Source organism: Haliaeetus albicilla, chromosome 2 (genome assembly GCF_947461875.1).
Source record: "Haliaeetus albicilla chromosome 2, bHalAlb1.1, whole genome shotgun sequence".
Lineage (NCBI taxonomy): Eukaryota > Metazoa > Chordata > Aves > Accipitriformes > Accipitridae > Haliaeetus > Haliaeetus albicilla.
In genome coordinates this window covers 75,469,311-75,496,753 of record NC_091484.1, presented here as the reverse complement: position 1 = coordinate 75,496,753, position 27,443 = coordinate 75,469,311, and the positions used below count along the sequence as shown (strand labels likewise).

General features: G+C 47.3%; 2 protein-coding genes across 5 annotated transcripts in view; one reads left to right on the top strand and one right to left on the bottom strand.

Moving 5' to 3' along the window:
* VILL (villin like) overlaps window positions 1-14,779 on the top strand; it is a 39,088-nt gene extending 24,309 nt beyond the window's left edge. For all 3 annotated transcript variants that reach the window (XM_069778288.1, XM_069778289.1, XM_069778287.1), the window contains 11 exons: window positions 2,176-2,329; window positions 3,373-3,473; window positions 4,155-4,292; window positions 4,812-4,970; window positions 5,840-6,019; window positions 6,767-6,912; window positions 7,627-7,771; window positions 8,434-8,622; window positions 10,934-11,002; window positions 11,919-12,170; window positions 13,519-14,779. In XM_069778288.1, the coding sequence (XP_069634389.1) occupies window positions 2,176-2,329; window positions 3,373-3,473; window positions 4,155-4,292; window positions 4,812-4,970; window positions 5,840-6,019; window positions 6,767-6,912; window positions 7,627-7,771; window positions 8,434-8,622; window positions 10,934-11,002; window positions 11,919-12,170; window positions 13,519-13,632 (1,647 nt within the window). In that variant the 3' untranslated portion in view covers window positions 13,633-14,779. The remainder of the gene's footprint in view (window positions 1-2,175; window positions 2,330-3,372; window positions 3,474-4,154; window positions 4,293-4,811; window positions 4,971-5,839; window positions 6,020-6,766; window positions 6,913-7,626; window positions 7,772-8,433; window positions 8,623-10,933; window positions 11,003-11,918; window positions 12,171-13,518) is intronic.
* Window positions 14,780-16,755: 1,976 nt separating this feature from the next.
* The window catches only part of PLCD1 (phospholipase C delta 1), a 57,521-nt gene continuing 46,833 nt past the window's right edge, over window positions 16,756-27,443 (bottom strand). For both annotated transcript variants that reach the window (XM_069778290.1, XM_009916448.2), the window contains exons 9-15: window positions 26,700-26,867; window positions 24,760-24,916; window positions 24,325-24,441; window positions 22,272-22,450; window positions 21,600-21,732; window positions 18,338-18,487; window positions 16,756-17,956 (exon numbers count right to left, since the gene is read on the bottom strand). In XM_069778290.1, the coding sequence (XP_069634391.1) occupies window positions 17,865-17,956; window positions 18,338-18,487; window positions 21,600-21,732; window positions 22,272-22,450; window positions 24,325-24,441; window positions 24,760-24,916; window positions 26,700-26,867 (996 nt within the window). In that variant the 3' untranslated portion in view covers window positions 16,756-17,864. The remainder of the gene's footprint in view (window positions 17,957-18,337; window positions 18,488-21,599; window positions 21,733-22,271; window positions 22,451-24,324; window positions 24,442-24,759; window positions 24,917-26,699; window positions 26,868-27,443) is intronic.

Sequence of the window (27,443 nt, the reverse complement as noted above, 5' to 3'; positions counted from 1 at the left end):
TGTCCTGGTGTCGGCTGGGATAGAGTTAATTTTCTTTCTAGTAGCTGGTATAGTGTTATGTTTGGGATTTAATATGAGAAGAATTTTGATAACACACTGATGTTTTCAGTTGTTGCTAAGTAGTGTTTAGACTAAGTCAAGGATTGTTCAGCTTCTGATGCCCAGCCAGCAAGAAGGCCGGAGGGGTACAAGAAGTTGGGAGGGGACACAGCCAGGGCAGCTGACCCAAACTGGCCAAAGGGGTATTCCATACCTTGTGACATCATGTCCAGTATATAAACTGGGGGGAGCTGGCCTGGGGGGGAATCACTGCTCGGGAACTAACTGAGCATCAGTCAGCGAGTGGTGAGCAATTGCATTGTGCATCACTTGTTTTGTATATTCCAATTCTTTAATTATTATTATTATTATTATCATCATCATTATTATTTTCTTCCTTTTTGTCATATTAAACTGTCTTTATCTCAGCCCATGAGTTTTACTTTTCTTTCCCGATTCTCTCCCCCATCCCACTGGGTGGGGGGGGAGTGAGCGAGCAGCTGCGTGGTGCCTAGTAGCTGACTGGGGTTAAACCGCGACAGCCTGTGAATTTGAAGATGATACAGGGCTCTTCCACTGGGTAGAAGGATATCTGTTATTAACTGCTATTAATTCAGATTGGCCAACCTGAGGCAAGCACAGGGCTCACATTAAGGTAGAGTACACCAGCATAGTGCCCTGGCACCTATGCCGCTCCTCCAGATGAGCTGCCATGCAGTTCTTTTCTGGCAGAGCATGCCTCAACTCTTCCTTTCAGAAAAAAATTAGCCTCAAGGGAGCCTGAGCAAGTAAGGCATTTGGTAGGGTTTTTTCACAAGTTGGCACGTTGAAGTAAATGCTACAAGGGAACTTAACTTAGCTTTTAATTCATCTGTTCACTTACGTCAAGACCATAAACAGCCTCATCTTCAATGAGCTCTTACTAGGAGATACTGAACTTCAGTGGCCCCAACTTCAACCAGCCAGGTTGAGAACCCAGCCAGGGAGACACCCAGCTTCAATACCAATTGCACCTATTGTCTTGGAGAAGAAAAGCTTAGACAAATTTTGCCTTAAAACTTATCTCGCAGTCCTCTGTGCTCCTTTCAAAAGCTTAACTAACTCGGATGCTTTTTAGTAGGCAATCAATCAGCTCTGCAAATTCTGGCCCTGAGCTACACATGTAGAACAAAAGATATCTCTTTCTTTCAGTGTGGCAGGTGGGAGGGATGGGAAGACCATCTGCTCTGCTTCTCCCTGGGGGTAGTGTGTGGCTGCAGTATTTACAGCAGAAGATGAATGCTCAGAAGCCCACAGTCAGGCTCCTTTCCTGAACCACGGCTGTCAGCACTGTACCTCCAGGTCATCCTGGAGCCTGCAGAGATAAACATGAGAGCAGTTCCCAGAAAAACGAGCAATGACTTTGGCATTGTGGCAGAACACAGATAATTTTCTTCCCTCTCATATTGTATCAAGCACCTCTTTTGAAGTAGTCTTTTATCTCAATAGTAGTTCTATTGCAAAGAAATAATGTGGTTTTAGAAAAAAAATAAAGAAAAAAAAAATAGAGATTTGTGAGTGTTTAGTCCTTTCAGAACACACACCATGCTCTGGGGTACTTAGCTGGCTCCATCCCTTCACTACCCTGGCATGCATGCTCTCTATCCTACTACAGGGAGGACAGTCTCCTTGTTTTAGAAAGGGACAAAAAGGTTGGAGAAAAACAAAGAACTGAACTAGGCACTTGGGTCATGAGCACACCCCATCACTGCTCCCTCCAGTCCTAGATCCATCCCCAGAAGCCATCAATGGAGCTGTCTGAGATAGAGGAGGAAGATTTTCATTAGACCCATTGAGTGAGATTCTTTTCAAGATTAAGGTGCCATGTAGAGATTAAGTGTAGGATGTGATCCAGGTGACCAGCCTCTAGGGTTAGGGTTCAGTCCCCTAAACACAGAAATAAACATAGATACTACAGTGAGAGCTTGTAGACATCTCTGTAAGTCTGAACGCAAGTCTTGGGGTGAATCCTGCCCCTTGGTCATGTGTTCACTGGAGGATGTTCACTCTTTGGGCTGTTTCAGGTCCACATCCCTCTTCCCATGTGTGTAAAAAGCTCGGTGTGTCCCCACTAATGTCCTTTTTCAACCCCACTAGGGTTTTATCCAAGCCAAAGGCTATCCTTCATCCACCAACATTGAAGTGATCAGTGATGGAGCAGAGTCAGCCATGTTTAAACAGCTCTTCCAGAGGTGGACAGAAAAGGATGAAACGCAAGGACTGGGCAAAGTCTACACTACTGGCAAAATTGGTGAGCATGTTTGTCCTGGATTTGGCTTTCCTACCTGTGCTAAGCCACAGCTGAGGGAACATCATTCACATTAACTGTCTCCTGCCTTCAGTATCCTGAAAATCTAGTGCACATTCTTGTCACACCTTGTATTTTCCACCTTCTTCAGTAGATGCAAGGGATTCAGGAACTGAACAGCATTCAGAACTGCTGAGGCTTCTTATATGAACTAAACTGCCACTTATTCCAAATGTAAATGTTAGCAGAAGATCACTTTCATCTGAAAAATTGTATGTAAAACTTCACACATGCAGAACTTCCTCATTTTCTTTATAAAGGGCTAATACTGAACCTGATAAGGAAGTGTTGAACAACATTCTGCTTTCATTTACACTGGCATCCATCCAAGACCCTCCTGACATCAATGGAATTATTCTGTATTTACACCAGGTGTAAACGGTGCCTCAATTTATCACGCTGCTGAAGTGAATATTACAATGCATTAACCCCAAAGAGTAAACAATACCAAAGAGAGAGAACTTGCTGATGAATGGTGGGATGGTGACAGAGATGCTGAATGTCTCCATCAATAATACCCTGAGAGCCGCAAATCTCTTGGCTTTGCAAGTTCTTTCTTTTTTCTCGACCTCTGTCTTTCTCTGTGCTGTCCATAAATACTTTCTCTCTTTATCATGAGCTGGAGAAATGTAGCCATTTTATTTCTGAAAGCAACATTTTAAAAGGAGGTAAATATGTATAGATTTGGAAAACAATTATGAATTTTCAGTCAGGAGACAACTAATATCTTTACCAGCCAATCATTACTGGAACGTGCTATATGGCCAGTTGCCAGCCTGTAACAGATCAACACTGGAGTGTGTGAGCTCTTGCATATTCCAAAATCAACATTGGCTTACTGGTGGCACGACTAACTTCTTGCAACGGCGGACCAGGCTTTTCTCGCGTCTATAACGATTGTGTGTGTGCGTGAGGGTGACGCAGAGGGTTTGTATGTAACTGTGCATTCACTGGGTTCTTGGTTTTTTTCCTGCTGGTGCATGCAGCCAAGGTGGAGCAGGTGAAGTTTGACACCACTCAGCTCCACGCCAGACCGGAGCTAGCTGCTGAGCAGAGAATGGTCGATGATGCCTCTGGGGAGATAGAGGTGAGAGAGCTCCTTTCGCTGACAGACGATGCACTTACCAGAGCGTTTCCAAACGCCTCTGCCTTTTCACACGCAGCAGCTGTATGGAGCTGTGGAGATGTGCCCACCTATCCTCCCCAAGAAAGCATGGCTTCAGCCAGAGCAACCTGCTTGCCAGCTTTAACTTACACAGCAGTTACAGTAGCTCGGGGGCATTTCTCCTCCAACCCATGGCCTGTGGAGCAAAGCAGTCACCAAGCTGACCCCTCTCCTGCCATGTGGATGGGTCATGAGGTGATACAGTCGATTCCCTTCTCACCCTGTCTCTCAGTTAGGTCCATATCAACCAAACTTGTGCAGAGCAGAGGCCCCTCTCCCATTCTTGTGGCCTCCCATGGAAGATGGAGCTGGTTGAGAGAGGGACTGTGGGGCTGAAAGGGATCTGGAGGCTGCTCCTCCTTGAGGGCTACCAACTGCCAAAAGTCCATTAATGACACATGTATTGTGGTGGTCATTGGAGAGACCAGACTTTGCCAGCAAGCACTTAGTCAAGCTGGGGGAACATAGGCTGGCATCTGGAGGAGAGGGGAAGGTTTATCTTTCCAACTGAAGACCTGAACTTCAGTGGTCTGCTGGCAAAGGGGCTGCGCTCCGTCTTCATGTTGATTCCACTGCTGCTCACCGAGATGTTTCTTTCACTAGGTGTGGAGGATTGAGGACTTGCAAATGCAGCCAGTGAATCCCAAGACATATGGGCAGTTCTACGGGGGTGATTGCTACCTGGTCCTGTACACCTACCTGAGATCAGGCAGGCCTCACTATGTCCTCTACATGTGGCAGGTAGGTCAAGCCAAAGCAGAAGGGGCTGTTCCCAATCCAGTTCTTCCCATCCAGAAGAACTCACACGTCCTTTGCTCATTAGTTGTCCATTGCAAATAGCCCAAGCTGTGCTTTGTAGGCAGCATGGACACTCTGAGCCCAAGCTGGCATCAGACTGAGAGCCAGCAATGTCAGACAGAAATAGTGAAGGATGATGTGGCTTATAGTGCTGAGGTCAAACTTTGCAGTCTTTCAGATCGTCCCTTAAAGCCTGAGCTCCTGCAGACACCTGAGTATATGAATATCTCTGCTTTCCTTTTTAAAGTATATTTACCTCCCCTGGAATGCAGAGAGAAGCTTTGAAAATGGGATGCTAAAGCCTCCAAAACCAGAATGCAAGTGAAATTTAAACCTCTGGTCGTTTTAACTCTGATCTCACGATATCATATGCAGGGCTTGGGACTGACAAGATGTTACACCGTGCAGAGCTTTACACCCTTCACCTCATCACGTTACATGCAGCCTCTCTTTCTTCCCCAGGGTCGCCATGCCTCTGTGGATGAAATCACCGCCTGTGCCCTCAATGCCATCGAGCTGGACAAAAAGCACGGGGACGAGGCCGTGCAGGTGCGCGTGACGATGGGCAAGGAGCCCACACACTTCCTGGCGATCTTCAAGGGCAAGCTGGTCATTTACGAGGTAATGTAGCTTCGTGCGCATGGGCAATGGAAGGTGCAAGAACCAACGATGGCTTGGCAGTTGCGATGGAAACAGTCCAGGAAAATGGGCTTGTATTCAGGAAAGGAGCCTGCCAGGACTACATGGGCTGGCAGATGGAAGTGGTGGAACATTTCTACTACTTCCCAAGTAGTCTGAACACCATATGTGTAAACACAGTCCTGGACTGACCCAGACTCAGCTGTCCACCCCGAGCTCCAGCGTTAATGTGTGATGTTTTTTCCAACTCTATCCCAAAATATTTTGCAGAGTTATAATACGACAATCATCCTCTAAATTACAGATACGACTATCAAGAAAGGGTCCTCCAAAATATCCTACAAACAGTTACATGATTTGAGTTGTCCCTGCCTGAATTATATCACGTTAACTACTAACCCACTTCACTTGCTGCTTTGGCTGTCAGCATCAGTGGTGGAGACATTGCAAATGGCTGGGGAAGAGGGAGTTTGCCCTCAGCTCTCAGTGTTGGTCGCACCATACAACTTCTATGGCAGATGTTCGAGTGCAGCTGGAAATACAAGTCCAGCTGCCTTGCCCAGTTTACATGGCAAATGCTTTGCAGACACTGAGACCTGTTCACGTTGAACTTGAACATCTTGATGGGAGGTGGGAGAGACTCGGAATAACCAGGGAGAAATACGGAAGTTATGACATGTGGGTTTTATTCTGACCTGGAACCAGAAGGTATTTGGATTTCCTCACCTGTTCTGTGGACCATGGTCCATCGCTGCAGCAGCATGGAAGGTTGTGGCCCCAAACCAGCTGCACCCTGGGTTTGCCTGCCCTCCTCACCTCCCAATACCATCCTTCCCTCTGTGTCCTTGCAGGGCGGCACGAGCCGGGCTCAGAAAATCACGCCCGAGCCGGCGATCCGCCTCTTCCAGGTGAGGGGCACGGACGAGATGAACACGAAGGCCACAGAGGTGCCAGCCCGGGCCTCCTCGCTCAACTCCAACGACGTCTTCCTGCTGTCGACCAGCCAAGTCTGCTACCTGTGGTGCGGGAAGGTGAGACTGCAGGGAGTCCAGGGAAGGCAGCTGAAGGGACCCAAAATGGCTGATGTGGGGATGGACCCTCCGACCACCACTGTGGAGGGGTATCTTTGGGCAGGTAGCCCATTAATTTCGATAGAGCGAGGTCCACCCAGGAGAAGGCTCTGTCTGTAGAGGATCAGCAGGAGCACAGCCCTCTCTCTACAGAAGTAACCCATTTTGGGATTCACCTCACCTCATTTTAGATGTACATACAAGTTTCAGCTGAATAAAGCACCCCAAGTTCTCCAGCTGTAAGAAATTAGCCAGCATTAGAGCATATTCATTTATCCTGGTTTAGTCGAGTGTTTCAGGATGAGATCGTAGATCAAACCGAAGCAGAAGGGTTGCCCAAAGAAGTTGCAGATGCCCCATCATTTCAAGTATTCAAGGCCAGGTTGGATGGGGCTTTGAGCAACCTGGTCTAGTGGAAGGTGTCCCTGCCCATGGTAGGGGGGTTGGACTACATGATCTTTAAGGTCCCTTCCAACCCAAACCATTCTGTGATTATATGAGTTTTGGTCTAGATGCCATTGGCTGCACTGAATGTCCCTTCAAGGACTGGAAATGGATTCTGAGTGACCAGCTCAGATGAGACCCTCAAAAGCATTCAAGCAGGTCTAAAACTCTCCAGAGGAGGGTAGGACCAAGCCAAGTTTTCCCCACAGATAAGTTTTGCCAGGCTGTCCCTAACTCCACCTCAATCTTATGTTCTGAACACAGGGGTGCAGCGGAGATGAGAGGGAGATGGCAAAAATGGTAGCTGACATCGTTTCCAAACGGGACAAGCTCACCATTTTGGAAGGACAAGAGCCCGCAGAGTTCTGGGAAGCCTTGGGAGGCAAAGCACCTTACGCCAGTGAAAAGAGGTAATAGTGACCTGCTTGTTCCTCTGGGCTTGGCCAGGCAACATTAAGCAAGGGATCAAAACTTTGCAGGAAGGTGAGTAAGCACTCTGATACTGTGTCCTCACTAAAGGGAGAACGAGGTCAGAATATCACCAAAAGCTTGGTCAGAAACTACACCAAGATGTCTCTTTCCTAGGTTTTGGGTCAGGCCTTCTGTGAAGTAGGAGCTGCAGATCCAAACCCTGCAGGCAAGGGTGTGCTACATCCTCCTTTTCCACAGTAAATCCATCCCACATCTTGTCATAAGGGCTGCATGAACCACATGCTCCATTTCCAGCTATTATTAGGTTTATGGGCAGCCCCAGAAGATTCATGAAACTAAATCTGCTTTTGAACAACCTGGATTTCTCCAGGCCTCTGGGCAGGTGATGGGTTCCTCTGCAACCAAACAATCTGATATGGCTTTCACCTGACATCAGGCTCATCTCCACAATGAGAGAAGGGTTCTGCTTTTGCCCTCTTTGGGTGGAGAAAAAGTTACCTTTAAAAATTGTTAAAATGGTCCAAGAATCCCGAGACCTGACTTTGCTGACTTTCAGGCCCTCAGATGAGTGTTGCCATGTTCCCACCTCTTCCATCAAGGTCATGACAAGTAGTGGCAGGGCCCTGCAGTAAACCACAAGGGAAAGGTTTCCACCTCTCTTGCTTTTTCTTTCCCTCCCATGCATGAGGAAGGTTTCAAGAGCAGATCACACACTACCAACCTCGCCTCTTCGAGTGCTCCAACCAGACGGGTCGATTCATCATGACAGAGGTGGTGGGCTTCTGCCAGGAAGACTTGGATGAAGATGACGTCATGCTGCTAGACACATGGGAAGAGGTCAGCACAGACTCCCCTTCTTCCCAGACGTATTTTCAAACAGGTTATGGCTTAATTGGTTTGAATCCATCCTTCAAGGTGAAACCAAGGGTAATATCCCTTCTGCCCCATCTCCAAACCCTTCACGATGCTTGGGCAGACAAGCAGGCGCATGTCCAGTCCTTCACAAAACACGTGAGTGAGGTAGTATTGCTAGCCCTGTTTCAGAAAGGAGGAAACCAAGACACCTGGTCCCTGCCTTGCTCCAAGTTAAGAAGAGCTGAACCTGCTCCAGTCTTTGCCAGCTCCTATAAGGAGGTGGCACCCAGAAACCTTCCCCCTTGTTTCCCAGCACCAATGGTGACAACTTGCTTTAGACCATCAGAAACTGTCTCTGGGGGCTTTGCTTTCTGAGGCCATTGGAGTTTTGGCCCATGCAAGGATCTGAGTTTAGCTACCTTGAAACGTACAAGAACTGTTTCCTGAAATGTTTATGCTTTATGCCTGTCTCAAAAGCAAAATCTGTCTTGGCTGGGAGTAAATCTGGGATCAAAATCCCAGGGAACTATTGGGAAACAATATTTCCAGTCTTATCTCCGCTCCAGTTGGCAGGGGAGAGCAAACAGCCATGTCTGCACAGGTCTTAAGTACTCAATGATCTTCAACACATTCTCTCCTTGCAGATTTTCCTTTGGGTTGGCAAAGCCTCCAACACATACGAGAGGAATGAAGCAATTGCTTCAGCTAAGGAGTATCTCAAGACCCATCCGGCAGGGAGAGACTTGGCAACTCCGATAATACTGGTGAAGCAGGGCTACGAACCCCTCAACTTCACAGGATGGTTCAACGCTTGGGACCCCTACAAATGGAGCGTAAGTTTCTGGAAAAGCCCTGTGGTGTGCACGCGTGCTCAGCGGTGCTTAAAGGGTGTTATCATCAGTGACCATATCCTCTGTGGTACATGGGGCAAAACCTAGCTAGGACATGCCCTGAGCTTCATGCCTTCCTGGTGCTACCTGAGCAGCTTCTACTCCTTCGCCAGCAAAAAGTAGCTGGTTTTGGTGAAACTGAGGCCTTTGCAAATATAAGTAAATGTGCTTGAATTCACAATATTCACATTTTTATTTTAAAAAAGATTAGGTCCCAAATCAGGTTTGTGATTTCAGCCAAAAATGGGTTGGGACTGCTAGTAGTAAAACCAAGTTCAGGGTGAAAACAGAAGCACCCCACATCATAAAGAAAATTGAAAAAAAAAGTTCATTTTTTTCAAAATGCAGTCACAGAGAAAAATTTATGGCCCAGCTTGAAGGGCAAACTCTGGCGAAATGAAAGATGCGAGCAGACAGGTCTCGTGTTCAGGTTTGCAGGCTGCCCATCAGAGCCCAGGAGCTCCTGAGCAAGGTCACCCTTGGTCCCTACATACAAGCCTTCTCAAAAGCTGATTTAGAAATACCAGTTCTTCGCTATATAGCAATGGAAACGTGCCTGAGGAGGTGCCTGGGAAAGAAAGAAGTCCTTTTTCTCCTCTTTCAAACACATGGGCTTCAAATCATTTCAGGAGTATAATGCGGAGCAGAGATTTGCTGTTGTGGCCAGCGCACAAAGCCCCATGGTGCACTGTCAGGACCCAGTCTCCAACCTTGGTTGGGCACAGCATGGTTGGACAGAAGAAGGAGAGGTGCACTTAACTCCATGCAGACCACGCACCAGCCGGTCCAGCCAGCCTGGGGACTTTGTGCTACAGCACAGAATATATTGGGAATAAAGAACAATCTTGGAGGGGCTTTGGTGATTAATAGAGCCAGAGTATTGGTTTATAGCAAACAGCCAGGTGGAAGCAATGCTGCCAGGCTGTGCACCTAAATTCCTGCCAGCTGATGGCACTGGTGTTCACGGCTTAAACAAAGCAAAAAAAACCCAAAAACAAACTAACAAACAAGCAAAAAAAAACCCCAAGGCAGAAGATGATGGGCAGTTGGGAAAAGCTCAGCTCCCAGAGAGTGTATTCCCAGAGCTTTCCCCGGTGGGCTGCTACTGATTGTCCCTTCTCGCTCCTGGTTTTTTCTATGAACATGGGCGGTCAGCCTGTTCACAAGCAATCCAGTCTTCTAGTTGCCCAAAGGGCTGTGAGTGAATTCCCATGCTGGAGCCTGCAGGTGGGACAGCCAGGGCAATGGCGTGAAGGTCCCCAGGGGGCTTCACACTGCAGGAAAACTCATACAGAGATATTTTATTTCCTGTAGCTGGGTTTGCATCGTCTTTCTTTGCAACCAGTGTGGTGGTAGAGAGCCTGTCTTGACAGCCGGGTTTGGACAGATAAGACAGCAACTCCCAGAGCAATGACCTGTAAAACAATGTTGATGCTTAGAACAAAGGTCAAACCTTGTTTGTTTCTGAGCAACCGCTGAAAAACAAGGATACAGCTCATAAAATATGTGCCTCTAAAAATATCCCCTGTAGGCAGCTCCAGCAACTACAGACAAGCAATCCAAACTGTTGACATCCCAGAAACATCTGGTGTGTGTGTTCATTGCTCAGTTTTGGGTCTAAATTTGTTTGCTCTGCAGTCCATGTGTTTATGTTGTTTGTTCTTGTTGGGGAACTTCGCTCAATGATTCTGTTAAGAACTGACATCTCCTGGCTGCTTAGGAAAACACAGTCATGAGCTTTGCTAATATATCTAGTATATTCCATTTTTTTTAGGAAATAAGAGGTAGCTGGTAATACATGGCACCAAATTACAAGAAGTCAGGGACTGAGGCTTTGAAAAATCGGTTGCTTTAGCTAAATGAATCAGGGAAGGGAAAAAAGGAATATTATATTATCCCAAATTTTCATGCATTGCAAGATTCATTTAAAATCTAAGAGATTTCAATCCTGTAGTAAATATGATTTCTCTTCATTTGCCTTCTGCTCTCTGAAGTCTTTAAATTTCCTGGTTTCACCCGTTACTGTACAACTGCAAAGGCTAAAGTCCATTTGTTTCTTTGTTTTCAAGTGAAAGCTCAGATTCTGGCACAGTCTCCTGATTCCACGAGCTGGGATTTGCAGGAGGCACCAGCTGCCACCTGCATGGGCACCACTTCGCTTTAAAATTCATATGATGTCCTGACCCCGATAGAGAACAGGAGCATGTGCTAATTAAAGGCAGCCTGTGCTTCTTACAACTCTCTTTACCTTTAGGATGGCAAGTCTTATGAGGAGATGAAGAACAGCTTAGGAGAGATGTCGGCTATATCCGAGATCAAAGTGGTGAGTTGCTTCTCGACCATATGGGTGGGAAACGCCTGGGTTTAAACCCCACCGCGTCCCCCAGCCTGTTCGCACGAAGGAGAGGACATAATGATCAGGGCAGGCGTGGGGACCTCAGGCTGTCAGGATCAGAGCTGTGCTCCTCCGTGGAAAGCAGAGGGAGACGTGATTAATAACTCATAAATACACCCAGATCTCCTGGGGCTTTTCCAGTCCTGTGCAGAGGCATCGGTGAGCAGGAGATTGGCCAGCTGCTTTCTAAACTACACACGCAAATAAAAGTGCGTGCAGCTATAAGAGTGTGCAGTTAAGCGTTGTATGAGTAGTTTGCAGTGGTGGGGCCACTAGACAAGACCCCAGACAAGGAGCCCCTGGTCAGGGAGGGCAGAGCCCAGTGGGAGATCCTACAAAGCACAGAGGAAACCAGATCCCAAGAGTCCCAAACGTGACTGTCACACGGGATCAGTTCTGCCCTGGACAGGGGCAGGAGGAAGGCTTGAAGGAAGTGGCAGGGGCTTTGAACCAGGAGAGATGGCATATCAGGGAGGGTATGCAGGTAATTTAGAAGTTTTAGGCATGGTACATATCTAATCTCACCTTCTGTCCTCCCACATGCACCTTCCCCTGCTGTTACCATGAGAAGAATGAGACTACAGTGAGTATTTTCAGTTATTTCTAAGGGCTCTCATTAGTGCTGTGCTTTTGGCAGTCCTAACATCACAATGTAACGTTGATGGAGGTGCTGGACTAATGTTTTAGCTCAGACTTTCCCTTTGCTGCTTTGGAGCAACAAACCAACAGATAGTCTGTGCCAGAAACAGTCCCCCCAACCCCAACAGAGAGAAAGGTCCTGGGATGACCCCCAAGTTGCTCTGCCAGAGCTTCTTGTCTTGACATGTTTTCCTACCTTTGGCAGGACCTTAATAACATCAGCCTGAACAAGAAAACCCTCAGCATGACCAGCTTGGCAGGTTCAAGTATAGCAAGTGCTTCCCCTGAGTATAAATCGCACTTGAACCACAGTGACAGCAACAGCTACAGCAATAGCAGCACCTACAACAGCAGCCCTTCCATGGTGCCCAACGGCGAAGGAATTTACTCCCGAGAGGTGCTGATGAACAAGACGGTGGATGAACTTCCAGAAGGCGTGGATCCTACTAAAAAAGAGGTGACAGCATTGCTGGTTTGATGCCTTTGTAGCTTAACCTGGAACTTAGTCACTGGCTAAGTGCACTAGTACTTTAGACTATTAAGTCCTGCTTAAGGTTCAAGGAGATACCAGCTGGACACATAGGTCTCATCAAAAAGCAGGAGCTTCACGTGAGAGGAAATTGTAGTAGTTTTACCCTACTTAATGTATTTCTCTTTTTTTTTTTTTTTTTAGGGGAGTGGGGGGAGAAAAATGAGTTTTAAATAGCTACTTTTCAAACTATTTTCTTCTGCTAGAGTTGTTTAATTCTGCCACCCAACCTCTGTCCTTGGAGGGACAGAGAATGAAAAGTGCAGGTCCTGCAAGACAAAGTGACACAGCTGAGAATGAAGCCAGGACTTGCATTTTGCCTGGGCTGTGGGTGTTTGTTTTCATTTGAAACTCCTTCCAGAAGAGATCTCTTTTTTTGTTGTTTTTTTTGTTATTGGGTTTTTTGGTTTTTTTTTTTTTGTCAGAAAGCTTGCATTTCAGTAAATCCCATCCAGGGACAGGGAGGAATGCCACATCTCAGATTTCCGATCAACCCAAGGATTTTGGCAACGTCTGTAGCTGAGTCCAAGCAAGCCGATGGGAGGGACAAAGGGGGCTGATTCCCTCTCCTCTCTATGACCCGTGTTTGACCAATGTCTTGTCCCAGCAGATCTCCTGGCAAAGGCAAACACCCGCAGCCAGAGAGCTGATCCACAGCTGGGCCAGCAGCTCTGCCCCACGGCCATGCCCACGTGCTGATGATTGTATTTCAGCTGGGATGTACATGAGCGCTTTCTTCTACCCAAAATGCCGGGGAAAACTAAACCTCTATTTCCCACAGGGTCTTTCTCAGTATCACTGATGAGCCCATTATCTACAAAACCTTCTGTCGTTCTAGCAGTGGGAGTGACTATTTCCAGTGGAATATTTGGGGGGTGGAACTGAGCAAGGGGGAGATGCTTTCACTGTGAATCACTACCTAAGAAACCACCCAAAACTTTGGCCAGCAGAACATCACCGATGCACCATGAATTGTCCTGTCCTCCATATGATTAGCAGGCACCAAGTTCCAGCCAGAGCATGCTAACCCCTCAAAACCAGAGCATTCCTTTGGGCTGGTGGGCTTTTATTCCCCTGTTACTTTGGGAAGCGGGATGAGGAACAGTTGCTGGGACGTTCCATTTCCCACCGTGAGGACAGGCAGTAGGACAGGAGCTGTTGGCCTGGAATCGGGGGTCAGCACTGACACAGAGAGGAAGGGATGCAGCCGATGGGGGTGTCCCGGCCTCTGCAAAAGCCAAAGCTGACCTTTTTTTGCTCTCTCCTCCCGCTGCAGTACTATCTCTCTGATGCTGATTTCCACGATATCTTTGGGAAGTCCAAGGATGAGTTCTACCAGATGCCCAAATGGAAGCAGCAGAATGAGAAGAAGCAGTGTGGACTCTTCTGAGACCGCAGGGGCCATCCAGCTTCCAGTGACTCTGGGACCAGCCCTTGCTCTCTTAGGAGCTGCAGGGAAGAAGTACAGACATTTGCTCAGTGAACCCAACCCAACACCTCAATCAGGCCAAGCTCCAATGCAGTTATTCCAGCAGCCACTGTTCAGGGGACTGCTCCTTTCTCCCTGCAAACCCTGACCCTAAGGAGGCAGGAATGTTTCTTCTGCAGGAATGACTTTGCAGGATGTTTTTGCCTCTTTTTTGACACTTTATTGCTGACAGCCATGAAGACAAGTGTGTGTCACACAACTGTACTGTAGCCTCTTCTTTCCTCTCCATTTCGCAAATTGCCCCGTGCACAAGGTCATGATCTTCCTTCATTTGTAGAAGTTTAAAATTAGGCAAGACAAAGGCTGCTTGCAGCTGCTATGTAAATTCTGGGTGGGGAGAAGAGGGGGAAGCCCTAGAAGGACAGAGGGGGAGCCCTGAGTTCAGGAAAAAGGTAATGGAGTATCCAGATGTGTGATGGGGTAGCCCATGGCATAACACCAGCCAGTTCTGCCCCTTCTTACCTTGCAGAAAAACTACTCACCAAAGAACAGCAAGAATCAGTTGTAGACTAACATGGCTAGCCCAGTGCAGGTAAAACAAATGAGAACCTGGCTTGGAAAAAACCCACTTATTTAGAACATATTTATTAGCCAGTCTATTTCAAGCGGATGATGAGATTTAGGGCTGGACATAGCTGTTGATTTTGACTCTCTTTTTTTCTCATTCAGATATAGCATCTCCAATCTCACCTAGCCTCCATGTGCACAACTGGCATGTGCAGGTGATCATAAGAGTCCACCTGCCTGCAGACGAGAGGCTTGAAGAAGCCAGGAGGGATTTGGGTATGACCTGAGGCAGAGTGTGTCCCACGGAGGGTTTTGTCAGGGCTTCATCCCTGTGATGTCCTTTGGGCTGAGAGTGCCCGTTCCACGCTGCAAGCTCAGTCTGATTGGGGAGGGGAGGGGGAAATGTGAGCGATCAGTGATTAAGGGATATAGCAACAAAAGGAAGAAACATGTATGTTTAAAGACTCAGAGGTGTGGTTTTGCAGCTTTACTCCATTTCCAGCCTGATCGGTGATTCCAAATAAACAGCCAACCAGCAGCACTGAAAGTGTCCTTGATCAGCGTGTGGGGTACAATGGCAGTAGAGAAAAGCTCTGCAGGGCCAGAGATCCTTCAAACACCTGGTCTCTAATGGGATTTGGGATTTTTTTTTTAAACAAAAGAAAAAACTGAGAAGGTGGGGTCCCTCTCTGTTCCCAAACACCACATAGCCAGGACCATTTGTCTCCCTATGCCCAGGTACCCTGTTCTTGAAGACACCCCCCCCATTGCCCATGGTGGGAACGTGGCTCTTCAGCAGTTGGCCTGAGTGCCCACCCTTGCTGCAGGGATGTGGGGATGGAGCTGAGAAGCTGCAGGCGGCTGTTGGTTGAGGAGCTAGGAGCTCTCATACAACACCCGGGACCATGCAGTAGGTGGGAAGTGTCACCATCTGGCTGGGCTGGAGGCAGGGACCTCCAGGTGATGGGGTCTTCTGGACAGATCTTTATGTTTAAGAATTGGTGGTTACTTCAAATAAGCCACAACCCCATCATTACCTCCACACTCCTGCCACCATTTCGTCCCATTTCTGCTTGAGGGGCCAGCCCCAAACCCATTTAAACCCCCCGTGCAAAATAAGGTAAGAGTAAAGCAGAGCTGTAAATTGGCCGAATTACGTGCATGATCGCTCCTGTTGTGTTCACACTAGATACAAACAGTGCACATTATCCCTGTTTCAGCCTCTACTGCCACTGCTGGAAGCAACAATATTTGCACCACCCTGCTGCGGCATCCTCCTGCCAGCTCCTAAATTAACGAATTGCATGTGCTCCTGAAGAAAACGCAGCAATGCCACCTATCATCAGCCCTGACTGTGGGCCTGACGGGCATCATGCAGTGAAATAGAGACCAGTGGAAATATAGTTGGATTAGGGAGATTAGGCCAGTTTGCTACAAATTGCTTTAATTCCTGCTGCCACGATGCTCACCAACGCACGAGTGGAGCGCTCCTGACAGGACTCAGAAACCAGCACGGGATTTTACAGATAATAGATCCTTCTGATATTTGGGCCTGTTGGAAACTGCTGCTCCTCTCCTCATGGGGAGAGTTGGTTTTCCAACCAACTAGTTGGTTTTCTAGTTCTCCCTGTCCCCCTCTTCGCTAGTGCTGACCACAGCAGACAGGTGAGGGCTGGTTTACCTCAATAATCCAACTGAAATTTAATCCTGCAACACCAAAAATGCAAATAATTTGTTCTCAGCCAACTCAGGGGGCTGACCCGACTCACCCCACAAGAGCTGGTGCTGGCACAAGCCAAGGGGCAGGAATGCCTCTGATCGTGCTCAGGCCACACGGTGCAAGCTCCCTGTGTGGAACAGGGCAGTCCTGGCTATCCTTCATTCATGATTTTATCCCATGTCTCCTTAAAACAAAATGCTCAGAGCATCCTGGGAGCAGGATGTCCCTGAGTTGGAGTCAAGGATGCTCCAGCCTTGGCCTTCAAATGCGTCTCCTGATACAACATGTCCCAGCCCAGAGGTGAGCTAAGAGAGAGCCACGTCACTGCAGGACACCCTGTTCTGACTTGGTGGCCTCTGCCGCTCTTGAACTCATTCAGCCACTGGTTGTTAATTCAGTATGAGCCTTTGAGTTGTGGATATAATTCACATTTAATCTGGCAATGGTTTACAACATCACACAATATTATAGTCAAGAGGAAAAAAATCAATGTGTTCAGCAATGATTACTGCAGCATAATAAACTCCAGGTAGGAGTAAATGAAATCCAGTTTTGCAATGGGCCCAAGGATCACTAAATCCAGGCTATTTTGGAGTCAAAAACAGGTGGAGGAGTGAGTGGACTGGAATTTGTTTAACAGGACATTAACCTCTTTGGTATCAGCCCATCCCCTCCACAACCAAGCACGAAAAGCTCCAGAAAGACTGACAGCTTTAAGAAATTAAGCAGGTCTGTCTATCTCCAACTTCATGTGTGTTGCATTCAAGTAAGACAAAGAGGCATATAGTGACAAGTAATTGGACTTTTCCAGATTTGTTTACTTTTAATAGTCTAACAATAGTCTAACACATTGTTAGTAACACAGTTAGCACTTCAAATTATATATTATTTTATTTCAACAATATTCCCTTAACTCTGTAGTTGTAGTTGAAGAAAAATCACTTGTTGCCATAAATACTGTGTTGCTGTTCAAAACACTCTTGCCTGTTTGTGCTAGGTTACCTCTACAGTGCAAGTGTGACCAGACTAACATTTACAACAGTTTCTACTGCCACTTCTTCTGTGTTAAAAATGACATTTTTCTATAAAAACACAAACAAAGAAAGTTTTACTGCACTACAAAAAAGCCCTACTGTCAGTTGAGCGTATTTCCACTGTCATCAGCAAAAGACATTCTCCGAGGTCCCTTTGAGTGGGTTTCACTTTGGGTCAGAGGAAAATCTGCCGTTCGGCAGCTTCTTTCTCCTTCACAGGATGAGAGGCAGGCTTTGAATGCAAAGCGACCTGGCTGAGAGCCAGGCACAGAGGCAGAGTAGTGTTCATGTATTTTTTATTATAATACAAAAGGAAAGTCGAGTTATATAACATGAGCCTTTGTAGTGCAGCTTTCTTTTTTAATCTGTAACAGAAAAGAGCAGAATTGTGTCCCCATTTAAGACTTCATTTAGTGAAAGATGGCTAACATCTGAAGTTGCAAGAAGTCACCTGGCTTCTGGTCACTGATTTCAGTGGTGAGGTGGATTTTTTTCTTGCACAGATGTTGGGTGTTTTGTCCAGATGTCTGATCAAACCCAGCCCAAGAGCTGTACTTTGCTAAAAACAAGTCCCTATCCTCTTGCTAAAAGCAAAATTTAAAAAAAACACACTAAATGAAGTGAACTAAAAACACAGCTGGATTGGTCGAACAGGTACAAAAGGATTAATCTCAACAGCAGCATCAGGATTTCCAGCACGCAGAATGGAGAAGGTCAATGGCTATTTCACATCAGGGCTCCTGTGGAGCACCATGTGCTACTCCAGAGAAGGCACTGGGGATTTGCCGGGACCCTGATGTTGACAGACTTCACACGCTGAATTTCTTCTAGGTCTGTAACAAGGTTCACTGTGCCATGAAAGAGCTGAGCTGCTAATCACAGTCCTGGATATTGATGTACACAAAAAGGGTGGAGGAGGAGTATGGATCTCCATTCTTGGTTAGAAGATGGATGTGGCGATAACCTGGAAGCAGAGACACAGATGGAAAGTGGCCTTTAGTCCGACTGGAAAAATATTTGCTAACATTTGCCAAGACCCTGCAAAAACATCTCCCTGCCTCAGAGCGTTTTGCTCCCTGTTACCCACAGAACAGGCAGGTCTGAGAGGCATGGCTTTGAGCATTGGTAACATATCGTGCCCAAGGCCACTGGTGACAAGGGGATCCCTTCTTCACAGACAGAATTAACAGCTGCCCAATAAACCGTTTATCATCTTGGTCATTATCATACCCCAGAGAGAGGACCTGTTCTGACCCGAAGTATGATGGATCTGGACCTCTCACCTAGGACACTGGAGTTTCCCAGCGGACTCAGTGGTTGTGAGGAACTGGGAGCAGGGCCTTACCTTGCTTCAGGCTAGTGAAGGGAAGGGTGTACTGCCCGATGAAGTCATTCTTGGTCGACATGTCAAAGTCTTCTACCACAAACCGGACCAGGGCAAGTGCAGGGATCTCTATGTCAAATGTAAACTCTTCATCCCATTTCGGGTTAAAGCCTGGGCAACATAGACAAGGATGGAGATCAGAGCTGCTCACAAACAAGGAAGGAAGTGAGAGATGCTCACAAGCAAAGATGGAGGTCAAAGATGTTGGCAGACAAGGATGGCAGTCAGAGATGCTTGCAAATGGACATAGACTTTGCCTGACTGCCAACCTAATCTGACCCAGGCCAAAGGTCTTAGGAGGTGCTGAGACCATTGTTCCCAGCTCTGATACTGATTTGCTACCTGGTATTAATAAAATCCTTCAGCTGAGGCTGCTTAGTGCAGACCTCAGCACCATGGTCCCAGAAGGCAGCGAGAAGCAGGAGGGAGATGAACTCAGCTCTGCTCCACAGGCTCTCACTGGCTGATACATGGATGTCTTTGGTTGCCAGGGGACCAGCTGCAAATTTTTACAGCCCTAAACCAGGGGTGAGCAGAGAGGAGAGCTGTGTCTTTGTGTTGTGACAGCCTTCTGGGGCCTTAAGCCTCGCTGAGAGCTCGAGGTACACCCATCTGTCACCACTCTGTGCCTCCGTTTCCCTATCTGTGAGAAAGGTTAATGAGGAGTGTCTGATTACATAAAGCATCATCAAGTCTGTGGACAAAATGTTTTATGTCTCCCTGCATAAGGGCAGTGTCTGAGACAGCCAGACTAGCCCTACTTCTGTTATGGGTAAGGATCTCGTGGTCCGGCCTCACAAAGCAAACAAAACCCAGATTGTCACATCAGATGAGAGTTGAAGAGCAAGCTCAGTGCTCTCTCTCCAGGTCACGGCAGGTGCTCTCCGCAGTATCAATAAACCACTCCCCAGAAACAAACAGGAGAAGACAACCTGTTTGAAACCCTGCTGCCATCGGCCCAGCCTGTGCAGAGCAGAAGCCCAAGGACAGCAAAACATCAGCTCAAGCCTGCTGGTCATGGAGGGTCTGCGGACGATTAGGCAGGAGGCAGGGATATTTCAGCTGGCCCTGAAGGTGCTGAGATGGGCCTGTGGATAGTGCCATAGCAAACTACCCGTGCTGGGTTGGTGCACTTTATTTGGACTTTCATAGGATTAAATCAACTGGGCTGTTCAGATAACACACATCTGCCTCTGACCTCCTTCATCCTTGGGAAAAAAAAAAACAGTGTTGCTGATCCCATGGGAGCAGAAACCATGAAAGTTGAGGTCATCAGTTGAAGGTTGAAAGACATCAATCCTAGGACAGTAAGTTTCACTGTACTGACATCTTGGGGGGGGATTTTCAACCCACCTCAGAGCCACAGTGAGATGCTCTGAGCTGCTGAGCCAGCAGGTTCCCACAGCCTCTCAAGCTCCACAGCTGCACCGCCGTGATCTGACCTGTGCCCACAGCCCCTGCTTCAGTCCCACCAACAGAGAATCATAAAATCATTTAGGTTGGAAAAGACCCTTAAGATCATTGAGTCCAACCATAAAATGCCAAACCAGGTGAGCTGCTGAAGCGTGGTCACCTATCTGAAACCTCAGCCCATGAAAGGCAACCCCGTCTCTGCAGCTGCCCCTTTCCAACATCGATGTTTTCATTGTTTGATTCACTTTCCATTGGGCAACGCTCCCTCCAGCATCACTCCAGTATCACTCCAGCCAGCCAAGGGCTGGCCGTGGGGCCGGGTGTGCTGAGCAGCCCCAAGGAACAGGCCTGGCAGGTCTGGAATGTTCCCTACACAGCTTTCACTCCAGACATTATAAAAATTATTGTAGGTGACGGAAATGGCCGTGAGCTTTGGGAGCCAGGCCAGATTTACTCAAACAGGAAAGAGGAAAAGGGAAACATTGTTAGCAGGGAGGAAAATATGTGTTGGCTTTCTAGAGCTTGGCTCTTAGTCCACACAGAAAAGTAGTGTGTATGTGTATGTGTGTACCTGTGTATTTGTCAGCAGGAGGGTGAGGACTGATTTTTCAGATTCCTACTCCCTCATTACTCCCACAGGAGAGAGGGCTGAACTTGCCCTCTGCAAACCCAGAAGGCCACAATATTCAGACCCTCACTGCATGGAGGGAAATCACAGCCATGTTTGACCAATGAGAAATGGCCCACAGGAAGGTGAAATGTCTGTGAGATCTCTTGAGGTCAGTGCTGGGTAAGGCTTGAGCCTGGCTCTTTGGAGACAGGGGCTTATGGCTTTCACGCCTCACCTGTAACATTGCTGTGGTGCGCATTAATTTAGCACCAGTGCCGCTTTGGCCAAGAGGATGAGCAGATGCAGTGTCCCTGCCTTGTGAGGAGGCTCTGAGCTACAGGAAACAGTCTCCTTTTACACAGACTATGTTACATATAAAAAGAGGCTGAGAGAGGTCCAGTTATCCAACCTGGAGAACGCTAAGGGGTTTATTATTGCCATCCTCCACTACCTCCTTAAAGAGAAGATAGAGCCAGGTTCTTCTTACAGGTGCACAGCAAAAGCTGGATGCATAATGGGCACAAACTGCAACAGGGGAATTTCTGGTTCAGAATAGGGATATTGTACTTTATCATAAGGTCAGTCAATGACTGGATCACTTGAGAGACCCCAGAGAGTCTGGGGAATCTTCATCTTTTGAGATATTCAAAATCCATCTGGGCAATACCCTGAGCAACTTGAGTTAACTTTGAATGGTCCTGCTTTGGATAGGGGTTGAAACAGACACCTCCGAAATCGCTTGCAACCTCAGTCTTTTGTGAGTTTGTGACACTTTCAGGATAAAATCAGGCTTACAATAAGCCTTCTTTGGGAAGATCTTGGTGGGGACCCGTGCATCCCAGGTCAAGTCCAACTGCATGGAGGTAAAGAGCATTTCCAAATCTCTAGCTCTGCAAATCTGGCAGCCAGCCTCAAAACAACTCATATGGCTGATGTCGTTTTGCAGGGAATTTCTGTCTCCAAACATCTTAGAGAGAGAAGAAAGGAAAGAACCCCTGAAAGTAATGCTCCATAGGGACATCAATCTGTGGGGCTAGTTCATGCCACCAGGAGTCTATAACCAGGGTCTCTGCACTGAAGTAGGCCAACAGCACCTCATGTATCTGCTTAGTGTGGGCAGGTCTGGCAAGGAACACTCTGCTACATGAAACAAAAGGGTTACTGCCCCATGGGAGCACGGCATGGAAGAAAACCCCTTACCATTGTTTTCAATGACTTTGGTCTGCTTCTTGTTGTTATCCTGTTGGACGCCGTGGATCTCTACTGTTACCTTAGGATCAACGATGGAGTTTTTGCTTTTGTTCACCTTGGGCAGCTGCTGACCAGAGATGATCTGCAGAGGAAACAAAGGAAGAGGTCAGGACATCATTAGAAGAGGGGCGTCCCTGGCAAACTTTCCTCTCCTTCTCCAGGAGTGCAGGACCTGCTGTGACAAGCTGGTGCTGGTCTTTCAGAGCCAGTGTTGTGACATGCTTCAGAGGAAGTTGTCATGAGGCAAAGCACCTAATGAACATTGCTCCAAGCCCAGCCAGCTGGCTAGGTAGGGGGCAGGCAACTTTTCTAACTGTCCCCACAGTGATCAGAAGATACTTGGAAACAACAGTGGTGACTGTTGACTGCATGTCTGCCTGTATGTTTCTGTAACGACAGCGAATATTGTCATTAACCTCTCCTACTGCCAAACATTAAACATGTGAGTAAGTCCCTGGAGGATGAGGCCCCATGCAGGACTGAAGCAGAGACCCCAGCAGTGGGAAATGAGTAGGGTTAGGATAACATTGCCCAGGTGGGACAGGAGAAGGAGAAGGGACAACCTACACACCCCCCCTGCAGGTGGATGCTACTGAGACATTTTCTGATTTCTATTCTTACTTTAAGCAGAAGCTTCTTCTTTGTCCCCCATGTTCCTTCTGTGATGGATTTTGGATTGAATTTGGTTTGCTCATCCCGGAGGAATTCCGGCTTTAAGACATACCCAGAAAACCCATTGTCCTGGAACCGACCCTGGTAGACATCCATTTCTGTGCCTGCTGTCTGGAAATTTAGGGCAACTGCAACATAAATAAATAAATCCAGTCACTTTCAGATAAATCAATGGGTATCTTTTTATACTAATTCTTTTCACATGAAATTGCACTTCATGGACATAAACATCGGCTTTTCCACGCTTCAAACAGCAGTGATAAACTCTGACCCTCCCAGCCTGCTACCCCCGAGGATTTCTTGCATTCAGAGATGTTAGAGACAGGAGGACCCATTACAGCCATCTCATTTGTTCTCCTGCCTTCCACAGCATGAAAAAGTGTCCTGCATTGAATTTATGTCACCTGGTTGAGCAACTGCATCTTTTAGATAAACCTATTCATTTCTACGCTGAAGGAGTTATCTCCTCCAGTGAAGTCAGCAAATCCTTCTCAGATTGTTTCTCTGGCTACTTAGCCTCATTATAAAACCTCCTTTCCAGCTCAGATATGCCTACTTTCATTTGCCATCCTGAGGGGCATTGATGCCTCTGTTGGTTAGACTAGAGAGCTCCTCACTGTCTGAACTCTTCATGTAGGAGTACAGAAGCTGTGATCAAATCATTTCTTTATTGTCTCCTGCCCAAAACAGATCAAGCCTCACTAGTGTCCTAACACCAGGCAGATTTCTTGTATTCTTTCCAATTTGCCATCATTTTTTAAAAAGCATTAATGTCAAATCTGGAAGCAGTCTCTGTGAACAGTCTCACCAATACCACATAGGGAGTGCACATGGACCCCAGCACCTCCTCAGTACTCCACTGATTTCTCAAGGGTGATGCCAACCTCTTTAGCAACTTCTAAGACAGCTCTAGGACAGATGGCAATTTATCCTGGTCCTGGGTCCTACAACCCTGTAATACTGGAAGGCCAAAAGCATTTTAAAGCACTCCCGTTTTTCCACTTGCAAGGAAGACTTTAATAACTGCAGTATACCAGTTTGACTAGGAGCTGCAAGTACTCGGGGCTTCTGAAAAATCTTAATTTGGGTGCCCAAATGCTGAATTTGGATCAGATAAGGCACGCAGGTCTGGCTTTAGAGTACCCCAAGGGACTTAATGTTGCCTGCCAGAGACTCTCCTGAGGCCAGACTCAGTGCTGGGGAGACAGGCCAATGGGTTCTACCTGTGCCCCCCACAGGGGCTGCAGGACCTAGCGAGTCCATATGTTGCCAGGCACATCCAGCCCACACAGGTCTACACGGCTGGGGGCCACGAAGCCCTGCATCTGCAGCTTCTCCTGTCTGGCTGCGCCACATAGACACAACTGGGACATCTCCAACATCCAGCATCACCAAGAGAGCCCAGCACGTCATCACCAGCCTGCCCATTTACCACTACACCAGGTTTCCTGGATGAGAGCTATAACATAATTCACTTAACAGGCTCTGGGACCCTTGTTTTCATCAAATCTCTGAGACATCAATATACTATCAGAGGCCTCAATGCCCTGGGAGTAGGTATGATGGGCTACTTTGACTACAGCTAACAGCTCAGGCCATGGCTTGGCCCTTATGGTTATGGCCTTGCTCTAGGGCTCAAGAGAGCTGAGTTTGATTTACATCTCTGCCAGAGATTTCAGCACACTTTTCGGTAAGTGACTGTAACTCCTGGCTCTCTCCTCCTTTGTTAAATGGCAACAACTCTGCTTCCAGTGAAATTGCAGGGATGCACACATTAATGTACAGGAAAGGCTCTCCTAATGGTTTTGAGGTGGGCCAGAAAATGTTCTATGAAAACTCACTGAGCATTGGCTGAAGAGCTGATCTCTCCCAGTGACCACTGAGCCTCTCTGCCTGCAAATGGCTTAAGATCGCACATCTACCTCAGTTGGAAGACCCTCCATAGACAGCTCATGGGCGACCCAGCCAGGCTGACCCTCTCTGACCTCCCAGTTGCACCCACCGATCTGGCAGCCGACGTTCCACAAGTCGATGGGGTTGTAGTTGGAAGAATCTGTCCTCCAGCCTGCAGGGTAGATCCGGCTCAGGTGCCTGATGTTGTGATGAATAAAACTGGTTCCTACAGAAAAAAAAAGAAGAAAATTACTCTTTCAGAGATGGGAGCTACTTTTATCTCTTCTTGATGCTGCTGTATATACTGCTTCTCTGCTTAGTGAGTCTGGCTGAATGTGAACTACCTGCATAAAATGCCCTTCTTGGTAACAGCCTCTATGATATGAAGTTATTCCCACTGTTTCTCAGTGACATGCATGACCAAAAAGATCATAACCCACATCTTTCAGGATGCCTTTTCCTTGTGCTTAACCACCACTAGCTGTCCTGTGTCACCACTAGCTGGGACAGAGGATGGCCTTTTGCCAGGGCAGAACATACATACCAGACTCCTGGGCTAGTTTCAGAGCTTTGCTCTCCGTGAATGATGACATCTCGTAGAAAGCCCGAGGATGGCTGGGGTCCTCAAAGCCATTGAAATGGACGCTCTTGCAGTAGACAACTGTGTCTGAGAGCTCCTTGGCCAGCTTCAAGGTGTCACTCTAAAAGCAGGAGAGCAAGAGGTTTGTGGGGAGTTTCTGCAGTCATACTCAAAAGTAGTAATCATGTTTTGTCTAGGACCCCTGGGGCTTCTCTTCTCCACCATCTTCACATGAAAAGCATGCACACTATCAACACTCAGTGGCACCCCTTTGCAGAGAGCAGGTGGAAAAGGGGCAGGCTGGCCTTGCCATGTCCCTTGCCCTGGGTGGAGAGTGCTAATCCCTCCTCTCAGAGCATCACTGCCCTCTCAGGCCCATCCTGGCCTGTCCAATGATATCACTGACTTCCCAAGTGTTACTACCAAGAATATTTAATTTCATCTGGGCCATCCCTCCTTCTGCATTTATTTGCATGCTATTATGTGAATGAGTATTTCAGCTTGGCTATCACAACTCACAAGTGATTAGGGCTACATACGCAGTAGCAACTAACCCAATCAGCCTGTACTGGTGAGCTAAGAGAGGATTTTACACAACAGATGCTTTGCTGTCCCAGCACCCTTGTTACATGATATTCTCCAAATGGATTCTCTCTTTGTTGGTGGGATACCCTTTCTGCTGCTCTCTGCATGATCACTCGTATTTCAGCATCAATAGCTGTCTCCAGCTGCTAAACTTTACAACAGAGCCTTAGCAATGAGTTTTCCTGTCCTGGTCCCAAGCATGCAAACCTGGAAGTAAGGAAAAGGGAAGGATGTTTTGGCCTCCATGGGCTTTTTTCCCTTGAACTAGGAAGCTGTCATAATGCTTTGATGCCTCCTACTACACAGCCACATTCATTGGTGCAAGGGTGAAGTGAGAGCCACCAGCTCCCATCAGAGGCAAGAAAAGAAAATGACAGACTTCAAAATTATACACATTATTGACTACAGTTCAGAGAAAGAATTAAGACTCTCAAAGAGTGAGCAAATCAGCAAGGGGAAGCATAGACCAGACCAGATCCAGAGGCAATGTCAGCTTTGCCATCAGTGGGACTGAATGTATTTATATCACCTATGAACCTGGTCTGTAAGGGATATGACCTTCACAATGACCTGCAGTCTGGAAAAATGAATGTCCTCACATGAGGGAGCAAAACACTGGTGTAAAGGCCAGCCTTTTCCTCCCAGAAACAGTCATCCCAATTGCTTTGGTAAGTGGCCACCCCTTCGCCATAGATCTCTAGCTCTTCCCTCCCTCCCTCCTCTGGCCAGTGAGGGTGCAGGTATGTCACAAAATGTGACTAGAAAAGCACCAGTCTCTGGTAATAAAGGAAGTCATTATGGTCCCATGACAAATAGATTTCTGGAAATCATAGATAGATTGAACATGTACCCTTCCACTGCTTCCATAAATGCTACATGATCTGTCCCAGCTGCAGGGTCCTCCAGCCTCATTTTCGGAAAGAAGCCAAACTTCATGCTTGGCTGGCTCTGCAAGATCTCTGTGCTTGGGACAGAGATCATTAAGCTGAGAAAGCACTAGGATCCTTAGCTCCAGCAATTTCAACAATTCACCCTTACATATCCCCAGATGAGTAGCTGAAACCACACTGAGAACTGTGTTAGCTGGGAACATATTAAAAGTGTATTTCAACTGCTTTTCTTTTTTCTTGTTTTTTAGGCATGGTACAAAACCCACCTAGAAAGTGGTTTCCCAGCATGAGTCATGGGATAGGCTAACAGGACAGGATTTCCTGATGCAGGACTTCAGAGCCTTCTGCAATAGGCAAAGATCTTGTTTATAGCTTTTCTGCCTCTCCAGGTCTGCCCCTTTTTGGGCCTCAGTTACTTCTTTTACTTACTTTCCCCTTCTGCTGTATCTCAGTCTTTACAGATTCATCTTCAATTTCAGCTGCTTCATCTTCATCAGAGACATCCTCAGCCTCCAGGTTGTTGTTCCCATTTGTTCCAGTGGGGTCCTCCCGCCTGCTCAGCTTCTTGCCTTTCACAAGGATCTTCCCTTTCAATTGCTGCACAAGGAAAAGTGGACAAAATAGCTGGTGATTAGAAAAGGTTCTGGCCCACCCTGAAGGAGCAAGGATATAACAGCTCCTCAGCTGCAACCAGCACCAGGGCCTTTTAGAGTTGCATCAGTCACTGGTTATTATCCACAGATACAGGTAAAAATAAGTCTTTTTCCACTGAGGCCTTGCCCTCCCTCTAGCCCGCCCATGAGACCACAAGCCACGGGTCTGAAAACTGCAGATAGCTCACTGATTCCCCTCTGATACAGAGCTGACCAACCCCTCAACTAGACAACTTAAACTGTTGTGCTGTTAGAGGCAATAAAAATACACAATTTTTTTCAAAACTGAATGTGGCTCAGCAAACAAGGCCAAGCCTGGAGGTCGGGGCTCATGGGAGCTATTTGCAGCACTGCTTCTGCCTCTCTGTGTGGCCCCGTTACTTAATCTACCCCAATCTCTGCGATGTATGGTTATAAACACATGCACAACTTGGGAAACGGCATGAGATCCATGCAGCGACTGAAGCAGTGCAGCCTTCTGCTCCTCTAGACATTTTAACGGGCAGAGAGGTCTATTAAG